The sequence below is a fragment of the Vanellus vanellus genome (assembly GCF_965231255.1).
Source record: "Vanellus vanellus genome assembly, chromosome: 3".
Classification (NCBI taxonomy): domain Eukaryota; kingdom Metazoa; phylum Chordata; class Aves; order Charadriiformes; family Charadriidae; genus Vanellus; species Vanellus vanellus.
The window spans coordinates 88,632,086-88,653,005 of NC_138907.1; the positions used below are offsets into that span (position 1 = coordinate 88,632,086).

Genomic DNA, 20,920 nt, shown 5'->3' on the forward strand with positions numbered 1-20,920 from the left:
TTAATTCAAAGCCTGCAAGAACAACTTTGCTTCAGTCTTCCTTGGTGAAGTGCTTGGTAAGAATACTTAAGACTGTTGCACTAACACAGGGAAACTTATCTGCTCAGGGAAACGTAATGGAAATGAAGAATTAAATGAATAGAAAACCAGCCATCATTATTCCAAAGAAGAATATCCACAGAAGGAGTTATACCGGTATAGTAATAGTAGGACAATTAGCATCAGTACATTTCCTGAGCCTTGTTATGGAGAACCAGAACCTGTCTTAGCTTTAGAAAGGCTTGTCAGCATCCTCCTTACCAAGGAAATAGTCCAAGTACTTCCTCTATGGAGGAAAAGGCAACAGCAGAGGAATTATTTTGCTAGTTTCTGTAATTAGTTTTAGGCCAAGGCAAGTCAGGTAAACCTAAGGAGAATTTCACCTAATTGTTCCCACATCATCATGAGCTATCTGTCTGTTACAGAAAGCAAATATTAATTACTATTTCTATTTTTGTTGTGCAGAAAAGCTCTGTCAGGTCACCTCATCACTTGAGACATCAGTTACACTAAGACTGCACAACCACATTGCCAGCACAGATACGAGGTTTGTGTTTAGTCTGACTGGGTGCTGTTATGACTTAATTAACAGTATATGCCATACATGGAGCACATAAAGCAAAAACTTGCTTCCAAATGATAGTAAGGTTTGTTTTGGTATTTTTTTTTTTTTAATGTCACTAGAGAAAGGCTAGCTCGTATTCCATAAGACAATTAAAAAAACCCAAAGCATTAAAATTTTATTAGAACATATTCCTCATTTTATCTTCCAAAGACAACCTGCCTTTATGCTCATAGCTAAATTAACAGGACTAGATACAGAAAAGCCAAAGGTTACATACATTTTTGGGGCCTACCGACCCCCGTTAGCTTTCCCACCAGGGTGAACTGCAACACAGTGTATTTCAATCAGGAAGCTGAACAGGAAAGAGCCCTGCTCTTCCCACAAGCAGCTATATAGATCTTTGAACCTCTTCCCTCACCACCCTCCTTAAGCAAGAGAGCCCTTTACGCAACTGCAAGGAAATCAGTTGGTTACACCGAGATACAACTCCCAGAATCGCCGGGCCTTTTCTGGCATGTCCTTAGCTGTCACCTCCACCCGCTTCGTACCTCTGACTCCTGCACGCTCCCTGCTCTGCCTTCGTCACGGAGGCCACTAAACGCACTTTGCCCTCACTTCACATACAGACAAGCGCCCTGCGGACACACAGCCGCTGGCGGAGCCGCTCGGGGCCGCGGTACCAGGAGGCCGCCGGCCGCAGCCAGCCAGGCCGTGGGGCCTAGCGCAGGCAGCAGGGCTCTCACCCCCTTTGTGTCCCCGGGACCTGACAGGAGCCTCCTCCCCGCCCCTTCCCCAGGGCGGCACCGCGGGCGCCCGACGACAACCACCGCGGCCCCCGAAGCCGAGCCCCACTTCCCACAGGCGCCTCCACCCCGTCCCCTTATAGCCTCGTCCTTTAACCCGCACCCCACACCGCAGCCTCCAAGGGGGGATTTAAATCAGAACCCGGAAGCCGGGGCAGCCAGCGCGGGGCACGGCGGGATTTGTAGTCCCGCAGCCCCCGCGGGCCCCCCGGCCGGCCAGCCTCGGGGCCGGGGCGGGGAAACCACAATTCCCCTGAGCCTCTGCGGCCGCCACCGCCCCAGGAACGCAGGCGCAGTGCGGGGGGTTGGTTTTTGAATCCGCGGCGTTGTTATTGACGCCATATTGCTGGTGTGGGAGTCACTGAAGGAAGCGCCGCCGCCGCCGTCGCTCGGGCCCCGCCGCCATCGCTCGTCATCGGCGGCCTCAGACCGGGTAGCCGGGCCCGGCCCCGCGCCCCTCGGCCCAGCTCCCGCCCCGCCACCGGCCGCAGGCGGAATTGGCCCGGCCAGGGCAGGGCGGGCGGCGAGAGCGGGGATCCAGCCGGCCGAGCCGGAGCCGCTGGGGGGGCCGGGGCCGCTCCCCAGAGAGAGGCCGACGGGGAGGCGGCGGAGGCCCTGACGCAGCTGCCCCCTCCTTTCCCTGCCGCCCTCCCTTCCCTCCCCCCCAGCCCGCCCCAGACAGCGGGGAAGGCGCCTCTGGGTAGGGCCGGCTGCTGCCACCACCGCCGCCGTCTCCCCTGCCCCTCGCTCGGAGCCCCTTTCCTCCACCTCGCCGCCGCCCCGCGCCATGGCTTGCGGCGCTACTTTGAAAAGGACTCTGGATTTCGACCCGCTGCTGAGCCCGGCGTCCCCGAAGCGGAGGCGATGTGCGCCATTGTCAGCCCCGGCCTCGGCCGCCGCCTCTTCCTCCTCCTTCGCCGCCGCCTCCCCGCAGAAATACCTGCGCATGGAGCCCTCGCCCTTCGGAGAGGTGTCGTCCCGGCTCACCACAGGTGAGGGAGGCGGCCCGGCCCGGCCGTGCCCGGCAGCCCACCGGGAGAGGGGGGGGGGGAAGGGTAAGGGGGAGGTGGGTGTGGGGGTGCGGGGCGGCGGCGGGGGGACCTCGTCCGGGGTGGTGGCGGGGGGGTGTGTGCGTAGGGCAGGGGGCCGGGAAGGCGACCGGGGAGGGTGGGGGAGGAAGAGGGTAGTGTTGGGTGGGTCTCATGTCCCCCCTCCAGCCATTTTCTGTCGAGCTGTGTGGCTGGCAGCGGCGGGGGCCGGGGCGATCCCTGCTCGGCTTGGCACCGCCGCGGCGGAGACACAATAGAAATGGCCGTTTGCAGCAGGAGAGGGGGAGGAGGGACGGGGAGGAAGGGGGGGGGGGCGGGCGGGTTGAGCCGTTGCGGGCGGGTGGCCATAGGAAAAAGGGGTCGGGGCGGGGGGGAGACTGGAGAAAGGGACCGTGGCGGGGGGAGGCTTGATCTGGTGCCGAGGAAAGGGGGAAGCCGGCTTCCCTCGCGTCGGGGACGGGCACGGAGGATTCCCCCCCCTCCCCCCCGCCCCTTCCACGAGTGCCTGGATGTGGCAAGGAGAGCCGCAGGGGCGAGTCAGTCTGCGGAAACGCTGGGGGGGGAGGGGGGGGGGAGGCGGGGTGCGTGTGTGACCGTGGTGTCTGCGGGGCTGGGGCTGGGGCTCGCTGCCAGCCTGCCCCTGGAGCCCCTCTCGGAGGGGCCCCCATCGATCCCTCGCAGCCATTATCGGTGGGTCGAGCGTTGCCCGAGCCCAGGCGGCGGCACCTCCTCCCGTTGCTCAGACATCGGGGGAGGGGGGGACGACGGGGACGGGGGGCGGGAAGGAGGGCGGGAGCGCGGCCTGTCATCAATCACCCGCAAAACGCCAGTGGGAAAAGGCAAAAGCAGATAAAACAAAGGGGTAGTTCCGCTTCCAGTCCCTTAATGCGTGCCACCGTCCCGGATAACCCATTCTGTGGCATCCTTAAAAGTTTCCTCGGAAAACCGAGCGATGAAAGCGATTCTGTGCGAGGGTGAGAGTTGCCTTTAGGGCAGATAAAATGGAATCGGGCAGTCCTCTCGTCTCGGAGAAGTTGGGCGAGAACGAGAAACCCTTTTACGTTCTTAAGGTGTGAGAGATGAGTCAGCCGGTAGCCCTCAAAGCTCCAGGTCTGCTTGTGTAATTGTTGTCAATTAAAAATGAACCGAGTTCGTTTTACCAGCGAGTCGGGAGAGAAGAAAGGAATGCATCTTGGCTGGGCACACAGGATTGATTGGCCCTCGCTACGGTTAGTCTAGTGGGTAGCTTCCAGTAATGCACTTAAGAACGGTTAAGCTCGCAGCCGTGAATGGCTGTAGCGCTGAGGTATGGATCTGTGTCCTTTGTGTGCAGCAAAAAAGCCCTCTGCAGTTGTTGCAGCTGAATTCCTTCTGCTGTTGCGTTCGGTACTCCCTTTTTATACAGAAGTTGGCCGTGGATTACTGCTAGTATTAATTACCAAGCAGCAAGTTTGAATGCGTTTTCAAATTTTCATCTCCTCCATGTAGGACAGTGCTGTGTTTCGATAATTCTTAGTTCTGAAAACTGTACAGCAGAATATATTTTTTACAGGTTTTAATCAAATAAAAAAAATTGCTATGGAGGAAATATATAGAGGGCATACGAAGTACTTACACTTGGCATCAGTGCCTTGATATTTTTTTGCACCTCTAGGAAAAGATCTTGAATGAGTCAGCGGTCTGGGATGAGCGTTGTGATGGATGGCACTCCCTGGTACAGTGAGGCATTACATATACTTTGAGATAGCTGTTTAAAATCAGAATCTATTTGATTCTTTTTAGATGTGTTGCTTCATTGCAAGGATTTCTTTTGGCTTGGTTTTTTTTTTGATTTGGAGAGCTTAGGTTATGAATATTTAATATAAATATTGTCTGGCCAGTAAATGTGTATTGCTGAAAGGTGACAAATCAATAAAATTTTCAGCAGAGATATCCTACAGCAGCATTTGAGGTAATATTTAAGATCCTATCTTAATGATTCCAAAGCTCTTAAAAATTAAAATGTTACTGAAGTTGAGCGAATACAGGCCTTATCTTCTCTTGAGAAAATCAGAGGTGCGAGTGATAATCAATATGAAAAGATGATTCTGTACTGACAAGGGTGTGTTTTATGTAAACCATTTGTGTAATCTAATGAAAAGTGAAGGCCAGTAAATCAAAACATCTTTTACAGCCCTTGAATGCTCTTGAGCAAAATTTGAAGCATTTATAAATTGTGCACATTTCCACGGGTTTTGCTTAAAAGCTCCCTCTATGGTTTCTGTTACAAGAAAAAAAAAATCTTTATATAGTGCTAGTGCAAATGTGACTGTTAAGCAGCTTGCTTAGTAAAAACTTCCAGTTGAATTTAGGGGTATTATTACATTGTGTATATTTCATTTCAACCATCAGTGAACAAAATAGAGCTTATCATTTTAAAGGGGCCACTTGAAAGATGTGTGGGATTCATTTCATATAATTTTGTGAATGTACATCTGACCTAATAATTTGTGGGTTTCTTGATAGTCAGTTGGAAGAAGCAGATGTTTTATTCTAGATCTCTGACTTAGGATGAAGCAAAGTGTGCTGTAGAAATATGTGTTGCTTTCCATTGACAGTAAAATTAATTTACGTGACCGTTTCCGATGTAGGTGTCTACATTTGGATCAGATAAATCTTGCTTTGTGTGTGAAAAGGATTCCAACTGAGCCACCGTTTTGTTCCATTTTTATATCAGGAGATTTAGTAACAATAGCCAGAATTGAATTGACTTCACTTAAGGTTTTCTCAGCGTGTTGCTGTGATGCTTAGGTTTCCAGCACTTAAAAAGTGTCTGTCTGAATTTTGTGTAATGAAAATTAATGGTAATATGAAATCAGAGCTCTGAGTATAAACCCTGATGCTGATACTTTATTTTAAGTTCATGTTTAAGCATATTTCTTCTATCTGATACTCTGTGCTGGTAGTGTTTAACTTCACCCAATGGAGACTGTATCAGCACTAGAACTTCTTGCCACACGGTTAATCATTTCAAAAATGAATTATCTGGAAGCAGAGTATGGATTGATTGAGGGGGGTGCTGAGAACTGAGAATACAGTGTGGTAGTCAGTCAGATGAGAAAACAGCTGTCTTTATAGAGTGGTCATAGACAAATAAACGATATGTCTGTTTGAGAGAGGGTAGGCTTATTCAAGACGAAATTTATCTCTCACAAGAGTGTTTTAATATTTTGTGGTTATTTGAACAGCTGTTAGGTCACTTCCAGTTTCTCAATGAATTTGGCAGCCAAACTGTAGTTGTGGCTTTACCATCTATACATTCTCTTGAATTGTGCTTACTGGCTTGAGCATGCTCTTGAGTATGTTTGCTAATTTTTGGATACCATTGTTCATATCTAGAATCATGTTTTAAAACTCTGTTCACTGTAAGCAGTGAAGAAAATATCTGCCTGGCATAAGACAGGTTCAGTTTTGGAAGAGTGGCTCCTCTAAGAAGTATTCTATTGCTCGAATACTGCAGATTAATTTTACTTTCATGTAAGTTCTAGATATAATGAGACTGTTCTGTATGATCAGAATAACTGCACTTGGGTCTGGATGCCTGTGCGTAATGCATTGTACATGTTTGGCTTCCGGTGAAGTCCTAAGGGTGCTGTTCTGTTTTGAAGCTGTTAAATGAATTCTAGAGGGTGAAAGGAGAAAGAAGTTGCAGTATTTTTTCTCTGTTCTCTGCTGGATATTTTAGTTTTACCCTGATGAAAGATTATGTTGGGGGGGAGGTAGAATAAACTACATTTCAATTGTTTTTTAAATTAAAAGGCAAGTTAGTGTTAGAAGGCCTCCATGTCTGGATATCTCTAAGACTGAAGCTATAGTGGGAAATACAGTCCAAAGAAATGGGAGGGGGGAAGATAATGTTGACCTTAGGGATTTAAATCTCCTAATTAATGATACATAGCAACTGAGAAGACAAGACAAACTGAGATCAGTAGCTTTCTTCCATACTCATCACCCAAAATCAGAGGTTAACTTGCAGCTAGAACTTTGTAGAATCAAAAAGAATGTTGTATTCAAAAAGTTTGTGAAGTCACTTAAAAATCGACAAACTTTTGCATCTGCACATGCAGTTTTTCCTCCATCTGAAACAGTCATCTGCCTCAACATTTCCCCAGCAACTAACTGATGTTGCAAACCAAAAATTGTAGTGGGTGGAGTTATTGAGAACAGTCCTTCAACTCGGGTCACTGGTTGAAATCCAAGCAGAGATAATGTCAAATGTTTGACAGAATATGGAAACTATTGAATTTATGCAGTATTTAGTAATGAGCATGCATAGTTGGTACTGCTGCTCTAATGGTAGTTTTATGGCAAACGTCTCTAGTTAAAGATGGCAAATGAAGTTGGTTGTAAGAGTCCCTCTCTCATGCAGAACTCTTTACAGGTAGATAAATTTGTTTTTAATGTGTAACTCTTTCTTTCACAGAATAATCTGGGGAAAAAATGGATCTAGTAAACACAAATTTTCAAAGTTAATGCAAGAAAATTATAATTTTGAACTGGAAGAACTGTTATTCTTCCCTATAGGCTGTCCTCCCATGACCTTTCTGTTGCCCTCTTGAGCAAACTTAACTACTTCTGCTTGAAACTTGGTCAGACAGTGGGGAAGTACAGGTTTGGCTTTTAAATGAACAGATCTAGTGGCTTTGGAATGTGACATATCAGTAGTGCTGCATCTCTTTCTGCTTAATTTCTGTTTTGTTAACATTTATCTGCATGTGTATTTATTGCTAAATTATCTTGGCAAGATGCCAAGTTTCTCATTGTGCTCCAGTATTGCAGAAATCATTAGGATTTTAAAAACCAAAACATTCCCACCCCTTAAAAAAAAAAAAAAAGGCACATAATGACTGCATCTGGACTTGATAATTTAACTTGTATGAGAAATTTCTGTATGGATGCCTGTGGTGACTATAAATGTTAAATATCCTTAGTCGTAGATGTCATAAAATGTTGAAGCAGTTTTTTGTTTCAGTGGCAAGTCTGATAAATGCAGTGTGACTTTTTTTTATGTGAAGAGAAGGATCTAATTGCTGTGTCTAATACATTTTGCATTGCTTGATTTATTTTTCATTCCTCAGCCCTTGATCAGGAGAACTGGGATTTCCTGAAATAACACATTTGCACAATGAGCTAATGCATATGTGAGCATCTGACTTGTGGGAGAACCAGAACCTTCATCAGCCTGAGACCTTGAGTAATTGGATCTCATGAAGTGGCCAGCTCTGTGCCACAGAGTCCATTACAAGCTGCTTCTGTCCATTCTATAGCTAAAGATGCTGGCTGTGAAGTGCTAGCGTGTATCCGTTATCAGTGTTCTCTCTGGCACTTAGAGCATGCTCCTTTGAGGTGAGCATGATTTCCAGAAAGTCTCACAGACCGTGCCTAATTAAGAAACGTAACTGGAGTGATTGATGGCTGTGACCAAAGCAAGAGAGTAAGAGGAATATCTGGATTATTTTGATTTCTCTCTGAGCCTGTGGATTCCCTGGCTAAGTAGATATTAAAAATTAAGAATACCGTTCCCCATTGCTCTGCTGCAGTGCTGCCCTTGGGGAAAGGTGGCTTCTTAAAATAAATGTTGCGTTTCAATAGTCTGGTGGGGAGACCAAAACCAGGAATGTGGTAGGATCAACTAAATGTTGAATAAGGGTAATAGTCTAATTGGAAATGTTACAGATCTGAACTAGGACAGCAAAGTAGTTTTGCTTTAACAGGAGCTGAAGATGTGTGCCATTGACATAAGGGCAGCATTTGATTGATTCACTTAAAAGAAATCTCAGGCATGGCTCAGGTTTGAATGCATATATTGAATGGTTACATTGCAAACTGAAACTTGAGCTTAAGGTTCCATTTCAGGCGAGGAAAACTGCTACTCTGATTTCAGCCTATTGAGTCACCTTCCTACGTGTTTTGCCAAAGTTTCCTTCAGCTAAATGAGAGAAGCCAGGAACTGTGATGAGAGATTGCTAGTTTAAAAGTCAAGCTCCCCCCTCAAAAAAAGAAGAAAATCCTTCAGGGGAAACAATCAGCACCTTCATAGTTGATAAGCAGTTATTAAAATGAAGAAAATAATTGTTTGCCTTGTTACCTTTTCAAGTTGAACTGCTGTTTCCCTTGTACATAATTTCTAGGTAATTACAGGTCAGGATGAAGTAATTAGATGACAGAACTTTGAAAAAGAATAACTTGCCTTTTTATCATGAATTAAAGGAAGTAAGAAGAAGACATCACTCCTTGGAAATGAATATTTGGCTTTGTAATCCATTAGAATGACAGATCATATTCCAGATGTCAAACTTGAATTCTGAATTGCCTCCTTCATGTCTCATCCACTCTTCATTGGGTGTGAAAGCAGCTGAAGAGTGAAATTTTGGTTCCCCAAATCATACCAAAAATTCTGGAAGAAGACTGGCGTGAATGCTGTCCTTCATCTTAATGCAATTATTTCATGAACATATGTACTCAACTTTATGCTCTTAGTACATAGAGCTCTAGCTAAAAAAAAAAAAGAGTATCTATGTATTTCATTATATTCAGGTGTATTTAACTGAGTTTTCTGTGCCTTTAGTGGTCGTGGTGAGACAGTGGCAATCTTTGTCATTCTTTATTTTAGCCTTGAACCTGAAGGGAGAAAAGGGGGCATATAATACAGTCTTGCGTAACTGGCCAGGATTCATAGTTATCTTGAACTTGAAGTGTCATTTATGAAGTACTAATTCGTTTCAGTGTGTTAGCAGTGTGGCTTTTTCCTGCTACTACTGTAGATTCAGCAAGCCTAGTTTTCACTTTCACCACCTCTGCCTGGTGTAAGCTAGCTCATTGCCTTCAGAGGTGACTCTAACCAGTAGGAAATGCTGAGCACAGGGGATAAAGTGAAATTAAAAAGAAGCTGAGGCTAGGCCACAGTGTTGTATGCTTGATCATATTAAATATATTCCTTTTGTTACCTCATAAAAGAAATTATTGCCTCACGTGCAATGTCTGATTTGAACTTCAGCACCTATAAGATGGATGCAGGTCTTTATTTAAAATATCTAATGACTCCTAATATATATGATTCAAATTCTCACTTCAGTTTTATAGTCTTAAAGACCTCACTTAGATTAGGTTTTCTTTAATGAGTGCACTTTCAGATTTTAATTTTTTATATATAAAATAAATTGTTAATTAAAATGCATGTCATTGTTGAAAAAGACAATTTGGGCCTCCATGTTGAGGAACACATAAAAAACCCTGTCCTGTGTTTGACACCAGTGAAATGCACATTTTAATTCAGTTGTCAGCTGCAGAGAGAATAGTCAGAGCTAATTGGAAGTAAAGGAAGTTAAGAAACTGAACTTGAAAAGTCAGGAAGGAATCAAAATTAGGTTGAAGAACGAGATCTGCTAACTCTGAACTTTGTTTAACTGGGCCAGAGTTTTACAGGGCTTTACAGTCAGATGTCTGTAATATAGGTGGTGTTCAAAAGTTGTCTGGTTTGCCCTACCTTAATATTTCATGGGTTCTTTCAAGTGCTGAGATGCTATAAAAACTGTTTTGAACAGAATATTTTTCTTCATCAGATGTATTTGTGGATTTATTAAGCAAAACTATAAATGTTAGAAGTAATTTTGTACATTTAAACAACTTTTCTTACTCTCCTAGATGGTTTAAAAAAAAAAGCACAATAATTCAATTTGGCATTCAGATTTTCACTTGAAGTTAGTCATAAATATTTGCAAGCTGACATTTCACAGTGAAGTAGTTTTGTTTAAAGGCTGTCACTGTATGTTAATAAGTTTTATGTCACTGTTAATAAAAATGTCTACTCGGTCTTTGCTGCTGCGAACATGTGCCTGCTTAATTTGAAGCATTACTAGTCTGATCATTTGTATGAGAAGTTGTTGAACAGTTCGATGCTGTATTAAACTTGTGTTTTTTGAGTGTTAATCTCCATTTTACAAATGGTGGAGATGAGGAAGTACGAGATGAGTCATTCTCACAGTCATCTTGCCTGCTAGCAGCTTGGTACTGAGTAGAGGTTGTAGTCCAGGTCTCTGTGCTGAGGAATAATTCCTTAAATCTCTAAGTTAGACTAAATAGAGGAATACTGTTTACGTAACCGGGTTTATGTACGTGCTCAACAAGTGTTTAGTCAGGACTTAAAATTTAAGGCTTTTTTGTCTTGGTGGCTGTTTGCAGTTTAGACAATGTATTGTCATGTCTAGATAGTCCCCTCCTCCATCCCACTTTGCTTAGTTTTATACCTTTACCTGAAGTTGTATTAATGCAAACTGTCAAAGGTGGTTTTGTCAGGACAGGGATCTCCCAATGCATTTGTCAGTGGTGTTTTTTGATATTTTTGATTTCCAGAGCAAGATTTTCAGATGGTAAGTTAAAAAGTGTTTCCAAGTAAGAAGTAGATGAAATTACTGTAATATCATTGAGACTTCTGTGTCCACAATTCAACATAATTTGGAATAGAATCATGTTTCATTGGTGCAGAGATCTTAATTTGCTAACCCAAGAGTTACTGTTTTCCCAAAGTCAGTACCTGATTTTTCCCCTTCCCTTCCCTGTCATCTGTTCCTCTCCATCCCCCTCCATATGTTGCATTTGCTCCTTCTATTCTTACTTGTTGTTTAACCAGCCAGATTTTTTCCCTATGCAATTTTCAGGGGTTGTTAGGGCAGGAGAAAACCTGGCTGATGATTGTTGTTTTAACTCCCGGAGTTTTATCCATTAACCAGACTCTGTTTAGGCTGTTTCTCCCCACTCTCCTCACCCCTTAATGATTTGGGTGATTAATGTGTTTTGAGAATGTTTCTGCAAAAAGATAATATAAAGGAGAGCTGTAGAGAAGATTTTTATCAAAGTTGTTATACCCGAAATTTGGCTGATGATTTTGCAGCTCATGTGGAATTTGGAAAGTATGGCCAAGATGACGTAGTTATAGTGAAGGATACATGTGATCTATTACATTCTTCAGTTAATGTAAATACAGTGAATGTTTGCAGTCACGTTTCTCATAGTGTAGACATGCTTGAGGACAGATGTTATCTTATGAGCTAATTTCATTCCCACTCAAAAATTATGCAGTATTGCTTAGCTAGAACAGCACTTGATTCTGAGGAAAAGTATTGTTTTACCACCATAATGCTGTTGAGTAAGAATATTGCAGGGCCACGGTTGGACTGATGCAGCGTGTATGTACGTGACAAATTCTACTTGGGATTCTATTTAATTTTGGAAGCCTGACTGCATCTTGGTTGAACTTGATTTATGTATTTCTGTACCACGCTGAAGTGTAGTATGCATCTTGTCCTACTCCTCCAGCCACTATTGAGTAATTTTTCCCCTCGCTTTCTCATAGTTTCCTTCTCTTCATTTCCCTACTGTGCTGCTTTATTATGTCTTCTGCATTTGCTGCTGCTTTGAACCAAGCTATTGGTCCCCCTTGAGGGAGCTTAAAATTGTACAAGCACTGTGGGCATGGGACTGCAAAGGTATAAACTGCAATGCCTTCACCAGTGGACAAAATCCAAACAAGAAGCACCTTTGCTGAAAATGCTGATATTGCTGTTGACTGGAAACACTTTCCTCTCTTTTTGTGTGTTGGAAGCCTGCAGACTGACGTACAGAATTGAAGAACCACTGTAATAGTTAAAACTGTGACCTAGGAATTGGCAAATGTTTGCTTCTGCTTGGTCTAGCATAAGCTTCAGCCATTGACTGAATAAGCTGGTAGCTGAAGCTACTCGCTTCACAATGGTTGCTTACTAGAAAATGTTCAAATAAGGAACCTCAATAGCATACTGTTTACAAACCTGAAAGTTAGTTGAGAAGTTTTCATGGTATTGCATTGGCAAAATGCTGAGCAGAAGTAGGAAGGTACTGAGTGAGTGCAGTCCTTTGCAACATTGATTTGTATGTATCTGAGTTTTGGAAAGCTATCTTTGCCAGAAGTTTAGAAATCTCAGTGGAAGCTGATACTGTGGGGAAGTTTTTTAAAATGCATTTGAAAGTAAGAATTCTCTCAAAAGAGGGAGTCTTTGGAAGACTTTTTCACTTTCAGTGAAAGTATCCTGTAAAAAAATAGAAAATGGCTTTTTTTTCTTTAATATTTTTATTTTCAGAGGATATGCACTGATGTATCTGGGAGCCTTTTGGTACATGAAATTTCGGAGAGAAGGCACACGGGATTGATAATTCTCTTGCAAGGATTACATTTTTCTTTGTAATTCTACAATGGAGATGAGATTATTAAAAGCACTTGCTGTATTTTATTCAGTGCAATCAAATTCTGAACTACATATTGCCATACTCCTTTAAAAGAGACTATTGATTCTTCCATTGTGTTTATTGGGCTAGATCTGAGGCTGTCAAAATTGTGGAACGCGCTTGTATTTTGTCTTCCTGTTTCCAATTCTTTGAGATTTTAAGCAGTAGTTGCTTTATGCATATTCTGTCTAAATTGTGTTTTCCTCTCCACTTTGCTTGCTGCCTATATGCCAGTAACTATACAGACAGGAATGGTATTTCATGTACATGTTTTATTCTAGAGTCTTTTGTTACTGTTAACTGTATGAATGATGAACACTGTCTGGGGGAGAATGATGATTGCAAATTAAATGGATGAAAGGAAGATTATGAACACCAAGAGAAGTACTGTAGCCTAATTTTTATACATGTATATTGCATGGTTGGTAGTTCCTAAATTTTAAGCTTACGCTGTTTATTTTTTTTAGCAGTACTCTGACCTTAACTAACTATTTTTTCTAGTGTGCTCCTGGTGAAAACAGACTGAATTTACATTTCTTTTAGTTAGTTTCATTGTATGTGTCTTAGGTAAAATGTGTTTTTTGTAGAGCATGTTTTAAGAGTCTAGCTTTTATCATCTGTTAATTACCTACAATGTTTGGCTGGAAATAAAGTTAAGTGAATTACTGAAACATAATTATTTTAGGCTTAATTTTCTTACTGTTTTTCTTTTAGAACAAATTCTGTACAACATAAAACAGGAGTACAAACGCATGCAGAAGAGGAGACACTTAGAAAATAGCTTCCAGCAGACAGATCCTTGTTGTTCTACTGATGCACAGCCACATGCATTTCTCCTTACTGGACCAGCTTTGCCAGGTACCCAGAAAATTCTGTGTAATTCTGCTGTGTGTTTTTAGACTCTGTGTAAATAATTTTCCCTAGTTATCTGGTGGTTTATGGCACCTTCTCACCAGTTACTGTTGGGGGTTTTTTTGGCAGTAATAGCATTGATCTGGAAGATTGTTGCTTCTCTTTTTAAGAATCAATAGGATACAAAGCTTGCACTGTTCAAAAGACCATCCTGCATACCCTGCCATTGATGTTGTAATAGGCTTTTGCAAAGCAGCTCTTTGCAAAAATAGACTGTACTGTAATTTTTACATAAAATAGAAGCTTAAGTTTGTAAATGGCAACTGCCACGTAAAGGGTGTTCATAGTGTTTGTGTAACACTCTCTTGATGTTTTGATACCTATGCGTATTGTCCATTGTAGATGTCTTTTGAGTGTCCAGTTTTACTTTAATAGTAATTAGAAATGTGCAAATGGCAGAGAAAGACTTCTCCAAGTGTTCTGTGAAGTTCCTTTAATGTAAAAGTTGTGAAGAAAACTGATTATAAAAATGGTTCTGAACTTGTAAGTGTAAATTGGTATGCCCAAATATTTAATCTTAGGTACTTCGTCTGCAGCATCATCACCATTGAAAAAAGAACAGCCGCTGTTTACTCTCAGACAAGTTGGAATGATCTGTGAACGTTTGCTGAAAGAACGTGAAGAGAAAATCCGTGAAGAGTATGAAGAAATTTTGACCACAAAACTTGCAGGTATATTATAGTTTAAAATAATGTGTTAGGATGAGTTTGAAAGCTTAAAACTTTTTCTCGTTTTTGTGTTATGCTGTTTTTTCTGACCTAATCTGATTAGGGAATAAGATTGCATACAGGACAGAAAAAAATCTTTGATAGTTTTTTTTTTTCTTCTATGCTGCCTTGGATAGAAACTGTGACTTCTGGGTATAACCAATGGAAACAGTGGTTTTATTTCAGATATAACTTTCTCTTGCTATTGTGTTTGAATTGATCATTTCCTCCTCATTTTTTTGCTAGAAAGACTTTCTATTCTACTGGCTTAAGAGCTCTTTGTGAAGGACTCTTTTTTTTTTTTTTTTCTTGCTTGGGAACTGACTTCATTTTCTGGAATTTGGCAAGAAGACAGTACCTAAGATTTCCCTTTCTCTTCCCAGTACTTACCATTGCACTGCTGCAGTGGTGTTTGGTATGTGCCTGTGCCTGAGCGTCAGTAGTTTAGCTGCATTTCTGATGCTCTGTTTTGAATTGTTGTATTTCACATCATTCAGCTGATATTTTTGGTGCCTGATGCCAACTTACCTTTTCATAAGGATCATGTTAATGTCAGCATTGTAATGATGACCTTTCTTTAGTTGTTAAAGTTCTCTACTTCTAAGCATCTTGCTAGCATTTGAGCACCTAAATTCTGTTGCATTCAGAGGTAGGTGCCTTCACAGTATGATTCAGTGTCTAATTTAATATTCAGTGTGATGATAATGAACGTCTGAGCGCATTCTTCAGCAGCAAACATGCTTTTGAATACCCATGTCTGTTCTGCTTCCCACCTGAAAACACATCAGAATTCAACTTTGCAGATATCTTCAGGTGTGGGAATAAAACCTTCTATAGGCGTGCCCATGCCAAAAGTCACGAGACTTGTGTCAGGCTTGTTGGTTGCCTGTGACAGTGTTGTCTGCACCTGAGCCTCTGTTCATGTTCTGTGCTTGCTGATCTGCTGTTGCTATGTAAGAAATGACCATAGTTCCAAGTCCCTCTTAAGTCCACGTCTATTTACAACTATAACTAGAGCCCTAAATACTTCTGTTGCTTTGGGCCTAATGTTCCATTTCTGCATTTTTTGTTTTAACCCATTTCAGACTGATGAATTAGGACTCTGCAGAGCTTTTTTCTTACTGAAATATGTTAGGAATTGGGTCATTTCTTGCATTCTCTTGAATGCGTTTCACTTAGCAGTGATCATAATAACCATTTGAAGACCATCTATATTTACATTTGTTCCAGACACTTTCTGAATACAAACTTGTAGTTCTTTACAGCAGGAAGCCCTCTGGCAAGTCCCTCACACGTGCTTCATCTGTCAGTCCCAAAGGGAAAATTTTTGATTTTGTTTTTGGGAAGGGAGGGGGGGGGTGGTTTCTGTTTGGAGGGTTGTGGTTGATGGTGAGATGAGTTAGGTGTACTTGTTCTTACAATGGTGGTCACCAACAGAGCTATTAGAAAGATCATGTTACTGCATCCCATATATCAAGCCAATAATAAATTTTCAGCATTGTATGGAAATTTAAAAAGAGAGCCTGCGAAAATAATCTAGAAATTCCTTACATAGAAAGCCAGTTATATTTTTCTACTGACAGAATGATTATATCTTTTTCTAAACTTTTTACAGTAAGGTGATACTCATTCTTACAAACCAGTGAAGTCAATGGAAATGTAACTGGAAATTCTGCAGTAAATCTCAATTGAATAGTGTCTTTCAAGTGACTTAACTGAATGGTTGGATCTCAGCTATTTTCCTCATTTCTTTCTGAATCACGGTTTTCTTGTAGCTAGTTAGCCAGATACTGCCTTTTTTTCCTTCCTTCCATGTTCTTTGTGAGCAGAGTTGCTTTTCATTTAGAGTATTTGATTAAAGGAAAACTAAGATCACTGTAATGCCCTGATTTTTCCTCCTGCCTCTGTTACCTGAAACCGCTATGTTAGCACAAACGGGTTTGCAAGATCCTTTACAGATTTTAAAACCAGAGGAGTGTAAGGGGCTAAGAGAAACTTTAGCTTGAAAGGTTTTCTGGAATCTGTGAAAAACAGCTTTTTATACTAAAAGTCAGGTTGTAGAGTATAGCAGTCATATTGGTATTAGTGGCATTTAGTAACCTTTTGACTTAAAATGGCTACTTAGAACATATATGATATGGGATGCCAGTGGCGTGTAAGTATCTTTACAAGTGTTCACCTAAATTTTCAAACAGTTCACTGTAGGTTGCCCTTACATTTGGATTGCTTAACTTTCCCAATCTGATTGCCACAGGAAAGGGGATTTTTAGTAACTGTGGATTCTTTACATTTTCAAAGCCAAAATTGTAACAAAGATGATGCTACAAAGCATCTGCATGTGTTGAATCAACCTTTAAAGAAGAAAGCTTGCAAGTTGCTTTCTGGCCTTTAATGCATACTTTTAGGAAAAGTTCTAGTTGCTGTTATTTTTGGAAATGGTTTCTGGGCAACAAATCCTTCAGTCTGCTCTTTGTGTTATTTTTTGTTTGGCCAAGATCCTCGCATGGCTGATGAAAAGCCATCAGTCAGAACAGCAGTGAAACAGAGGTCCTGCTTGTGGGCAGAGGGGAACTGGCTGCTGTGACCCTGGGCCCTTTCAGTCAGGGATGAATGTCCTTAGATCATTGGGTCAGGTCCAGACTTTGGGCTACTGCTGCACTACTTGCTGATTACTGATACCCTGTTTACTTCAAAGGTGAAGCTCATCCCTGCAAGAGGATGGGGACTTTAATGGGGCAAACCTGTGGGACTAGGAACCACTACAAATCTAACTGCATTTTTGGTTGAAGATTGCCTTCTTTGACCTTGCCCTTTTCTCAGAACACCCCACATTGCTGCACATGTATTTTTCCACAAGGGAGGAAGGGGAATGGAGAGGAGCGGCATCTGGTAGATATTACTCTCCTTGTTCAATTTCCTAATTCTGAAAGGTGATATCCTGCTGATGAGTGCAATATTAAAACTGAATAAAATATTGCGAATGTACTTGTATGTATGTGTGTATAGAAAGAATAATCTTTCTGGGAAATAACAATGCTTAGTTCAAAGCCAATTAATACATTTAATATCTAAATTTAATTTCAGATTACACAGTAGCTGTTTTCATGAAGTCCACAGTCAACTACGTCTCCTATTGTGGCTACTTTTGTGATTGGAATTAGTCAAGTCACGTAGCATTTCATCCTTTTAGTGTGTCATTTGCGTTTGATTTTCTGGTGGTCACCAAAAAGAATTTCTAACTCTGTAGCAAGTCCCTTTCCTGTGTCCCACTTTTCTGTGTTTCCATTTCATTAAATTAATTTTCTTACATCTGGTAGTGACAGGAGCAGAGGGAGGTTACGTTTCCAACCCTGGCACTGACCTTAATGCCATGTTTGCTTAACCGCTCTGCCCCCATTATGGATCTGTGAAATGGGCAAGCTTGATTACTTCAAACTACAGTGTATGATGCTTAACCAGGTGTTAGGTATATTGAGGTTTTTGTGTATGTGCAGCATAATTCTCTTTGAGTGTATTACTGTCTTTCCCATTACAGAAGTTTGTAAGGGAAAGCCTTTTAATGAAGGGGATGTGTGCTGCATTGTTGTTCTTGGGGATGAAAAGGAAATGGCAGCTATGAACTGTGTAAAGTCACTTAAAGCTACCGTTAGTGGATGTGTGTTCGATTTATATGATTTTTATGTATAAAAAAGTAGCCTTGAATATTTTTCAGCTTGAGTTAAACTTAATATACTCACACTTCTGATGCTTCATGCTTGCAGAACAATACGACGCATTTGTGAAGTTCACGCATGATCAAATCATGCGACGATATGGAGAACAGCCTGCCAGTTGTGAGTATCTGTTTCTGCTGGTTCCTATAGCAGCATTAAATTACTGAATATTCAATAATTTAAGCTGCCATTGTTTGTTGTTAAGCTTCAGTTAGGCCCCAAGTTATAATAGTTTTAAATTGGTAAGATGGAAGACCGAGGTTGAAAGGAAGATGCGAGATAAAGTGCAGCTTTTGTTTCAAACATCTAAAACTGTCTCCCGTAACATGCTGGGGTTTTATTTTTGAAGCAGGTTTTGATATTGCCATAACAGGTTTGTGATAGAGCTGGCATTTGTTAACTCCGTCATTAACTCTTTTTTTCCTTTTCTTTTTCCAGACGTTTCATGAATCACACTTTCTGCATATGTGGGCTGCCCTATACACCCTGTTTTATTGTTGCAAGCTGTCCCAGTAAAGACTTGCAGCAATGCCATATTTTTCCCCCCTGTGAACACAGGTTATTTCAAGCTTTTGTCAGTGGCAACCACTCTTATGCAGCAACTGGTTTTGGAGTGCTCCCTGATGTCAGTACCACCTGGATGTGGACCTTTGCTACCTGTAATAATACCAGTGGCCTCATTTGCTGTATCATTACAATTTGGCTTCTTATGTTAATAAGTTTGAAAAAGTAAAGGATTAAAGCTGGTGTTCTAGAAGTTGCCCTTCACTGGTTGTGTAAATAAAAATGTAGAATGACACTTCTGACTGAAGTTAGTGTGGTTTTCATAACTGTGCACTACAACAAAGCTGTAATCACAGTTAAGTTAGAATGTAATCCCAGGACAATTTTAAGCAAATAGCCCACAGTACTGCCTGTGAAATAGTGAAGGAGGGCATTTCTGTATTCCATGACTTTTTTGGGGGTTAAGAATGGGTTTATATGATTTCTCATTTTTGTAGTTTTTATTTATTCTATCAGTCTTTAACAAATGTTTATTGCTGCAATTTTTCAGTGTATCATTGTTTTACTGCCCTTGTAGTACTGGAATTTAGTTGGAAGAATAAAACATTTACTTCTAATCTGTTTGTTTTTAATATGCAGGTGGAACTTCTGCTGTGTATGAATAAACTTAAATCTGAGTCTTCAAATGAAAACTTCATTTACTAACAATAGTGGGTGGGTCAGAATTTTAGATCAGGAGAAGGAAGTGGATGAAAATCTCAGGTAGTTCTTCAGAGGCAAAGAAATCTTCCTTAGATTGGCTGTATCGGTACCCGTTGCGGAAGCATGTTTATTACAAAACTGACAAGAAACTGTTGAGCTGACTCAAACAGCTGTGCTCATGTTACTTCAAATTTAAATGATGCATCAAAGGAAATCTGTTCATAAGATAGAGCAGGTGCTTTCACCACAAGCTGGAATTATGTAGGTATTGGAAGAGCTAAAGGTGTGTAATCTTTGTGTTCAGGGTCAAGGAGTTTGTTGTTGGATGCATTCAGCTGTTTCCAGACCGCTGTATCAGTGCTGGCTGCTGCTGGCTGTGCAATTCTGAGTCTCGGTGTGGATTACTGAAAAGCTACTACATGGAAAGTCCAGATCTGTGTGCTGTGGGGTAGAAGTATTGCTAAGCAAGTGAATTGGGTTATCTGTTTTGGGGACTTACGAATAGTTTCAAAGTAATCCTTTGATTATAAGCTGTTGTCTTCTCTTAACTATCAGCTTCTGGCTAAGTGGAAGTCTGTTGTGTAATAGATCTTTGTACCATTTCAAATTAATGGAAGAGTTTTAGTTGAAATGTAATTGAATCTTCAGCTGGTATATACACATGTTAATTGGCTCATGCTGATGCTTAAGATTTCAGGGAAGCCATGTGATAAGCTCTAGTTCTTATTGAACTTTTATTCACTTAGTGAGATTACAGGTTCAGAATTAGGTACATTGCCACAGTATATGAGTATTCTCTGCTCATTTTCCTGAAGCTTATCTTACCCAAATATTTGGATTCTTTTTGCTGTATTTTAAGAATCTCAGAAATGGGAAAGCTCTAGTAGACTCCCCTCTGGGGTCTTCTGTTACTGAAGGTAAAAGCAAAACTATCAAGGGCTGTAAGTTCTGTTGATCGCCTCAGGGTTCTCTGTCCGTCTCCTGCCTGCTCCTCATTTTTTGACCTCCTTTTACTGTTAATTTGCTCAGAGTATGAAAACCACTGCTTCTAGGTGGACCACTACCCAAATTCCAGCATCCTGATACATTTCCTGTATCTCCTATGTTCTAGAAGATCCTTGTTCTGACTTGATAGAAACGTGTGTGTGCCTAACTGATAATTTGAGATAGAGTAGAATTAAGATACCAGCCATTGTGATCCTCTCTGCATCTCAGCTTATCTTTTCCTTTGGGATATTAAGAGTTACTATAAATAAGAAGTGATGTCATGTTAGCACCAGCAACTCCTGTGCTGCTCCAAATTAATGCATAATAATCAGTCTTGTAGCAGATTAAATATAATGCCACCATGGGTGCTTATGCATCACAGCTATGGTATGTCTAATTTGTGTCTGTTTTGAAAAGGAGGTTGCATTCTTTGAAATTTTCCATTTTTTAACCTGCTCCTTGTTCTGTCTTGGACTTCAAACTGGCTCCTTTCCCTCATCTCAGTGCCGATATCTGATGTGATGAATTTCACATGAAAGGCTTGTTCTAACAGGTGATTTATTCTTTAGCAGGAAGATGGCTGGCTGCTTGATTACTGTTGAAAAAAAATGAGGAAAATTGGAGTGCTGTGAGGAGCAGG

At 41.4% G+C, this 20,920-nt stretch overlaps 1 protein-coding gene across 2 annotated transcripts; it reads left to right on the plus strand.

The window, feature by feature from the left end:
• Nucleotides 1–1,746: 1,746 nt before the first annotated feature.
• On the plus strand, nucleotides 1,747–18,844 carry AKIRIN2 (akirin 2). Of its 2 annotated transcripts, none has more exons than XM_082481435.1 (5): nucleotides 1,747–2,399; nucleotides 13,470–13,613; nucleotides 14,204–14,338; nucleotides 18,136–18,207; nucleotides 18,526–18,844. In XM_082481435.1, exons 1-5 carry the CDS (start codon nucleotides 2,195–2,197, stop codon nucleotides 18,534–18,536), a joined length of 567 nt encoding a protein of 188 aa, XP_082337561.1. In that variant the 5' UTR covers nucleotides 1,747–2,194; the 3' UTR covers nucleotides 18,537–18,844. The 2 variants fall into 2 exon arrangements, with proteins under 2 accessions (XP_082337561.1, XP_082337560.1); XM_082481434.1 differs by having other exon boundaries at nucleotides 1,750–2,399; nucleotides 14,189–14,338.
• Nucleotides 18,845–20,920: the final 2,076 nt, after the last annotated feature.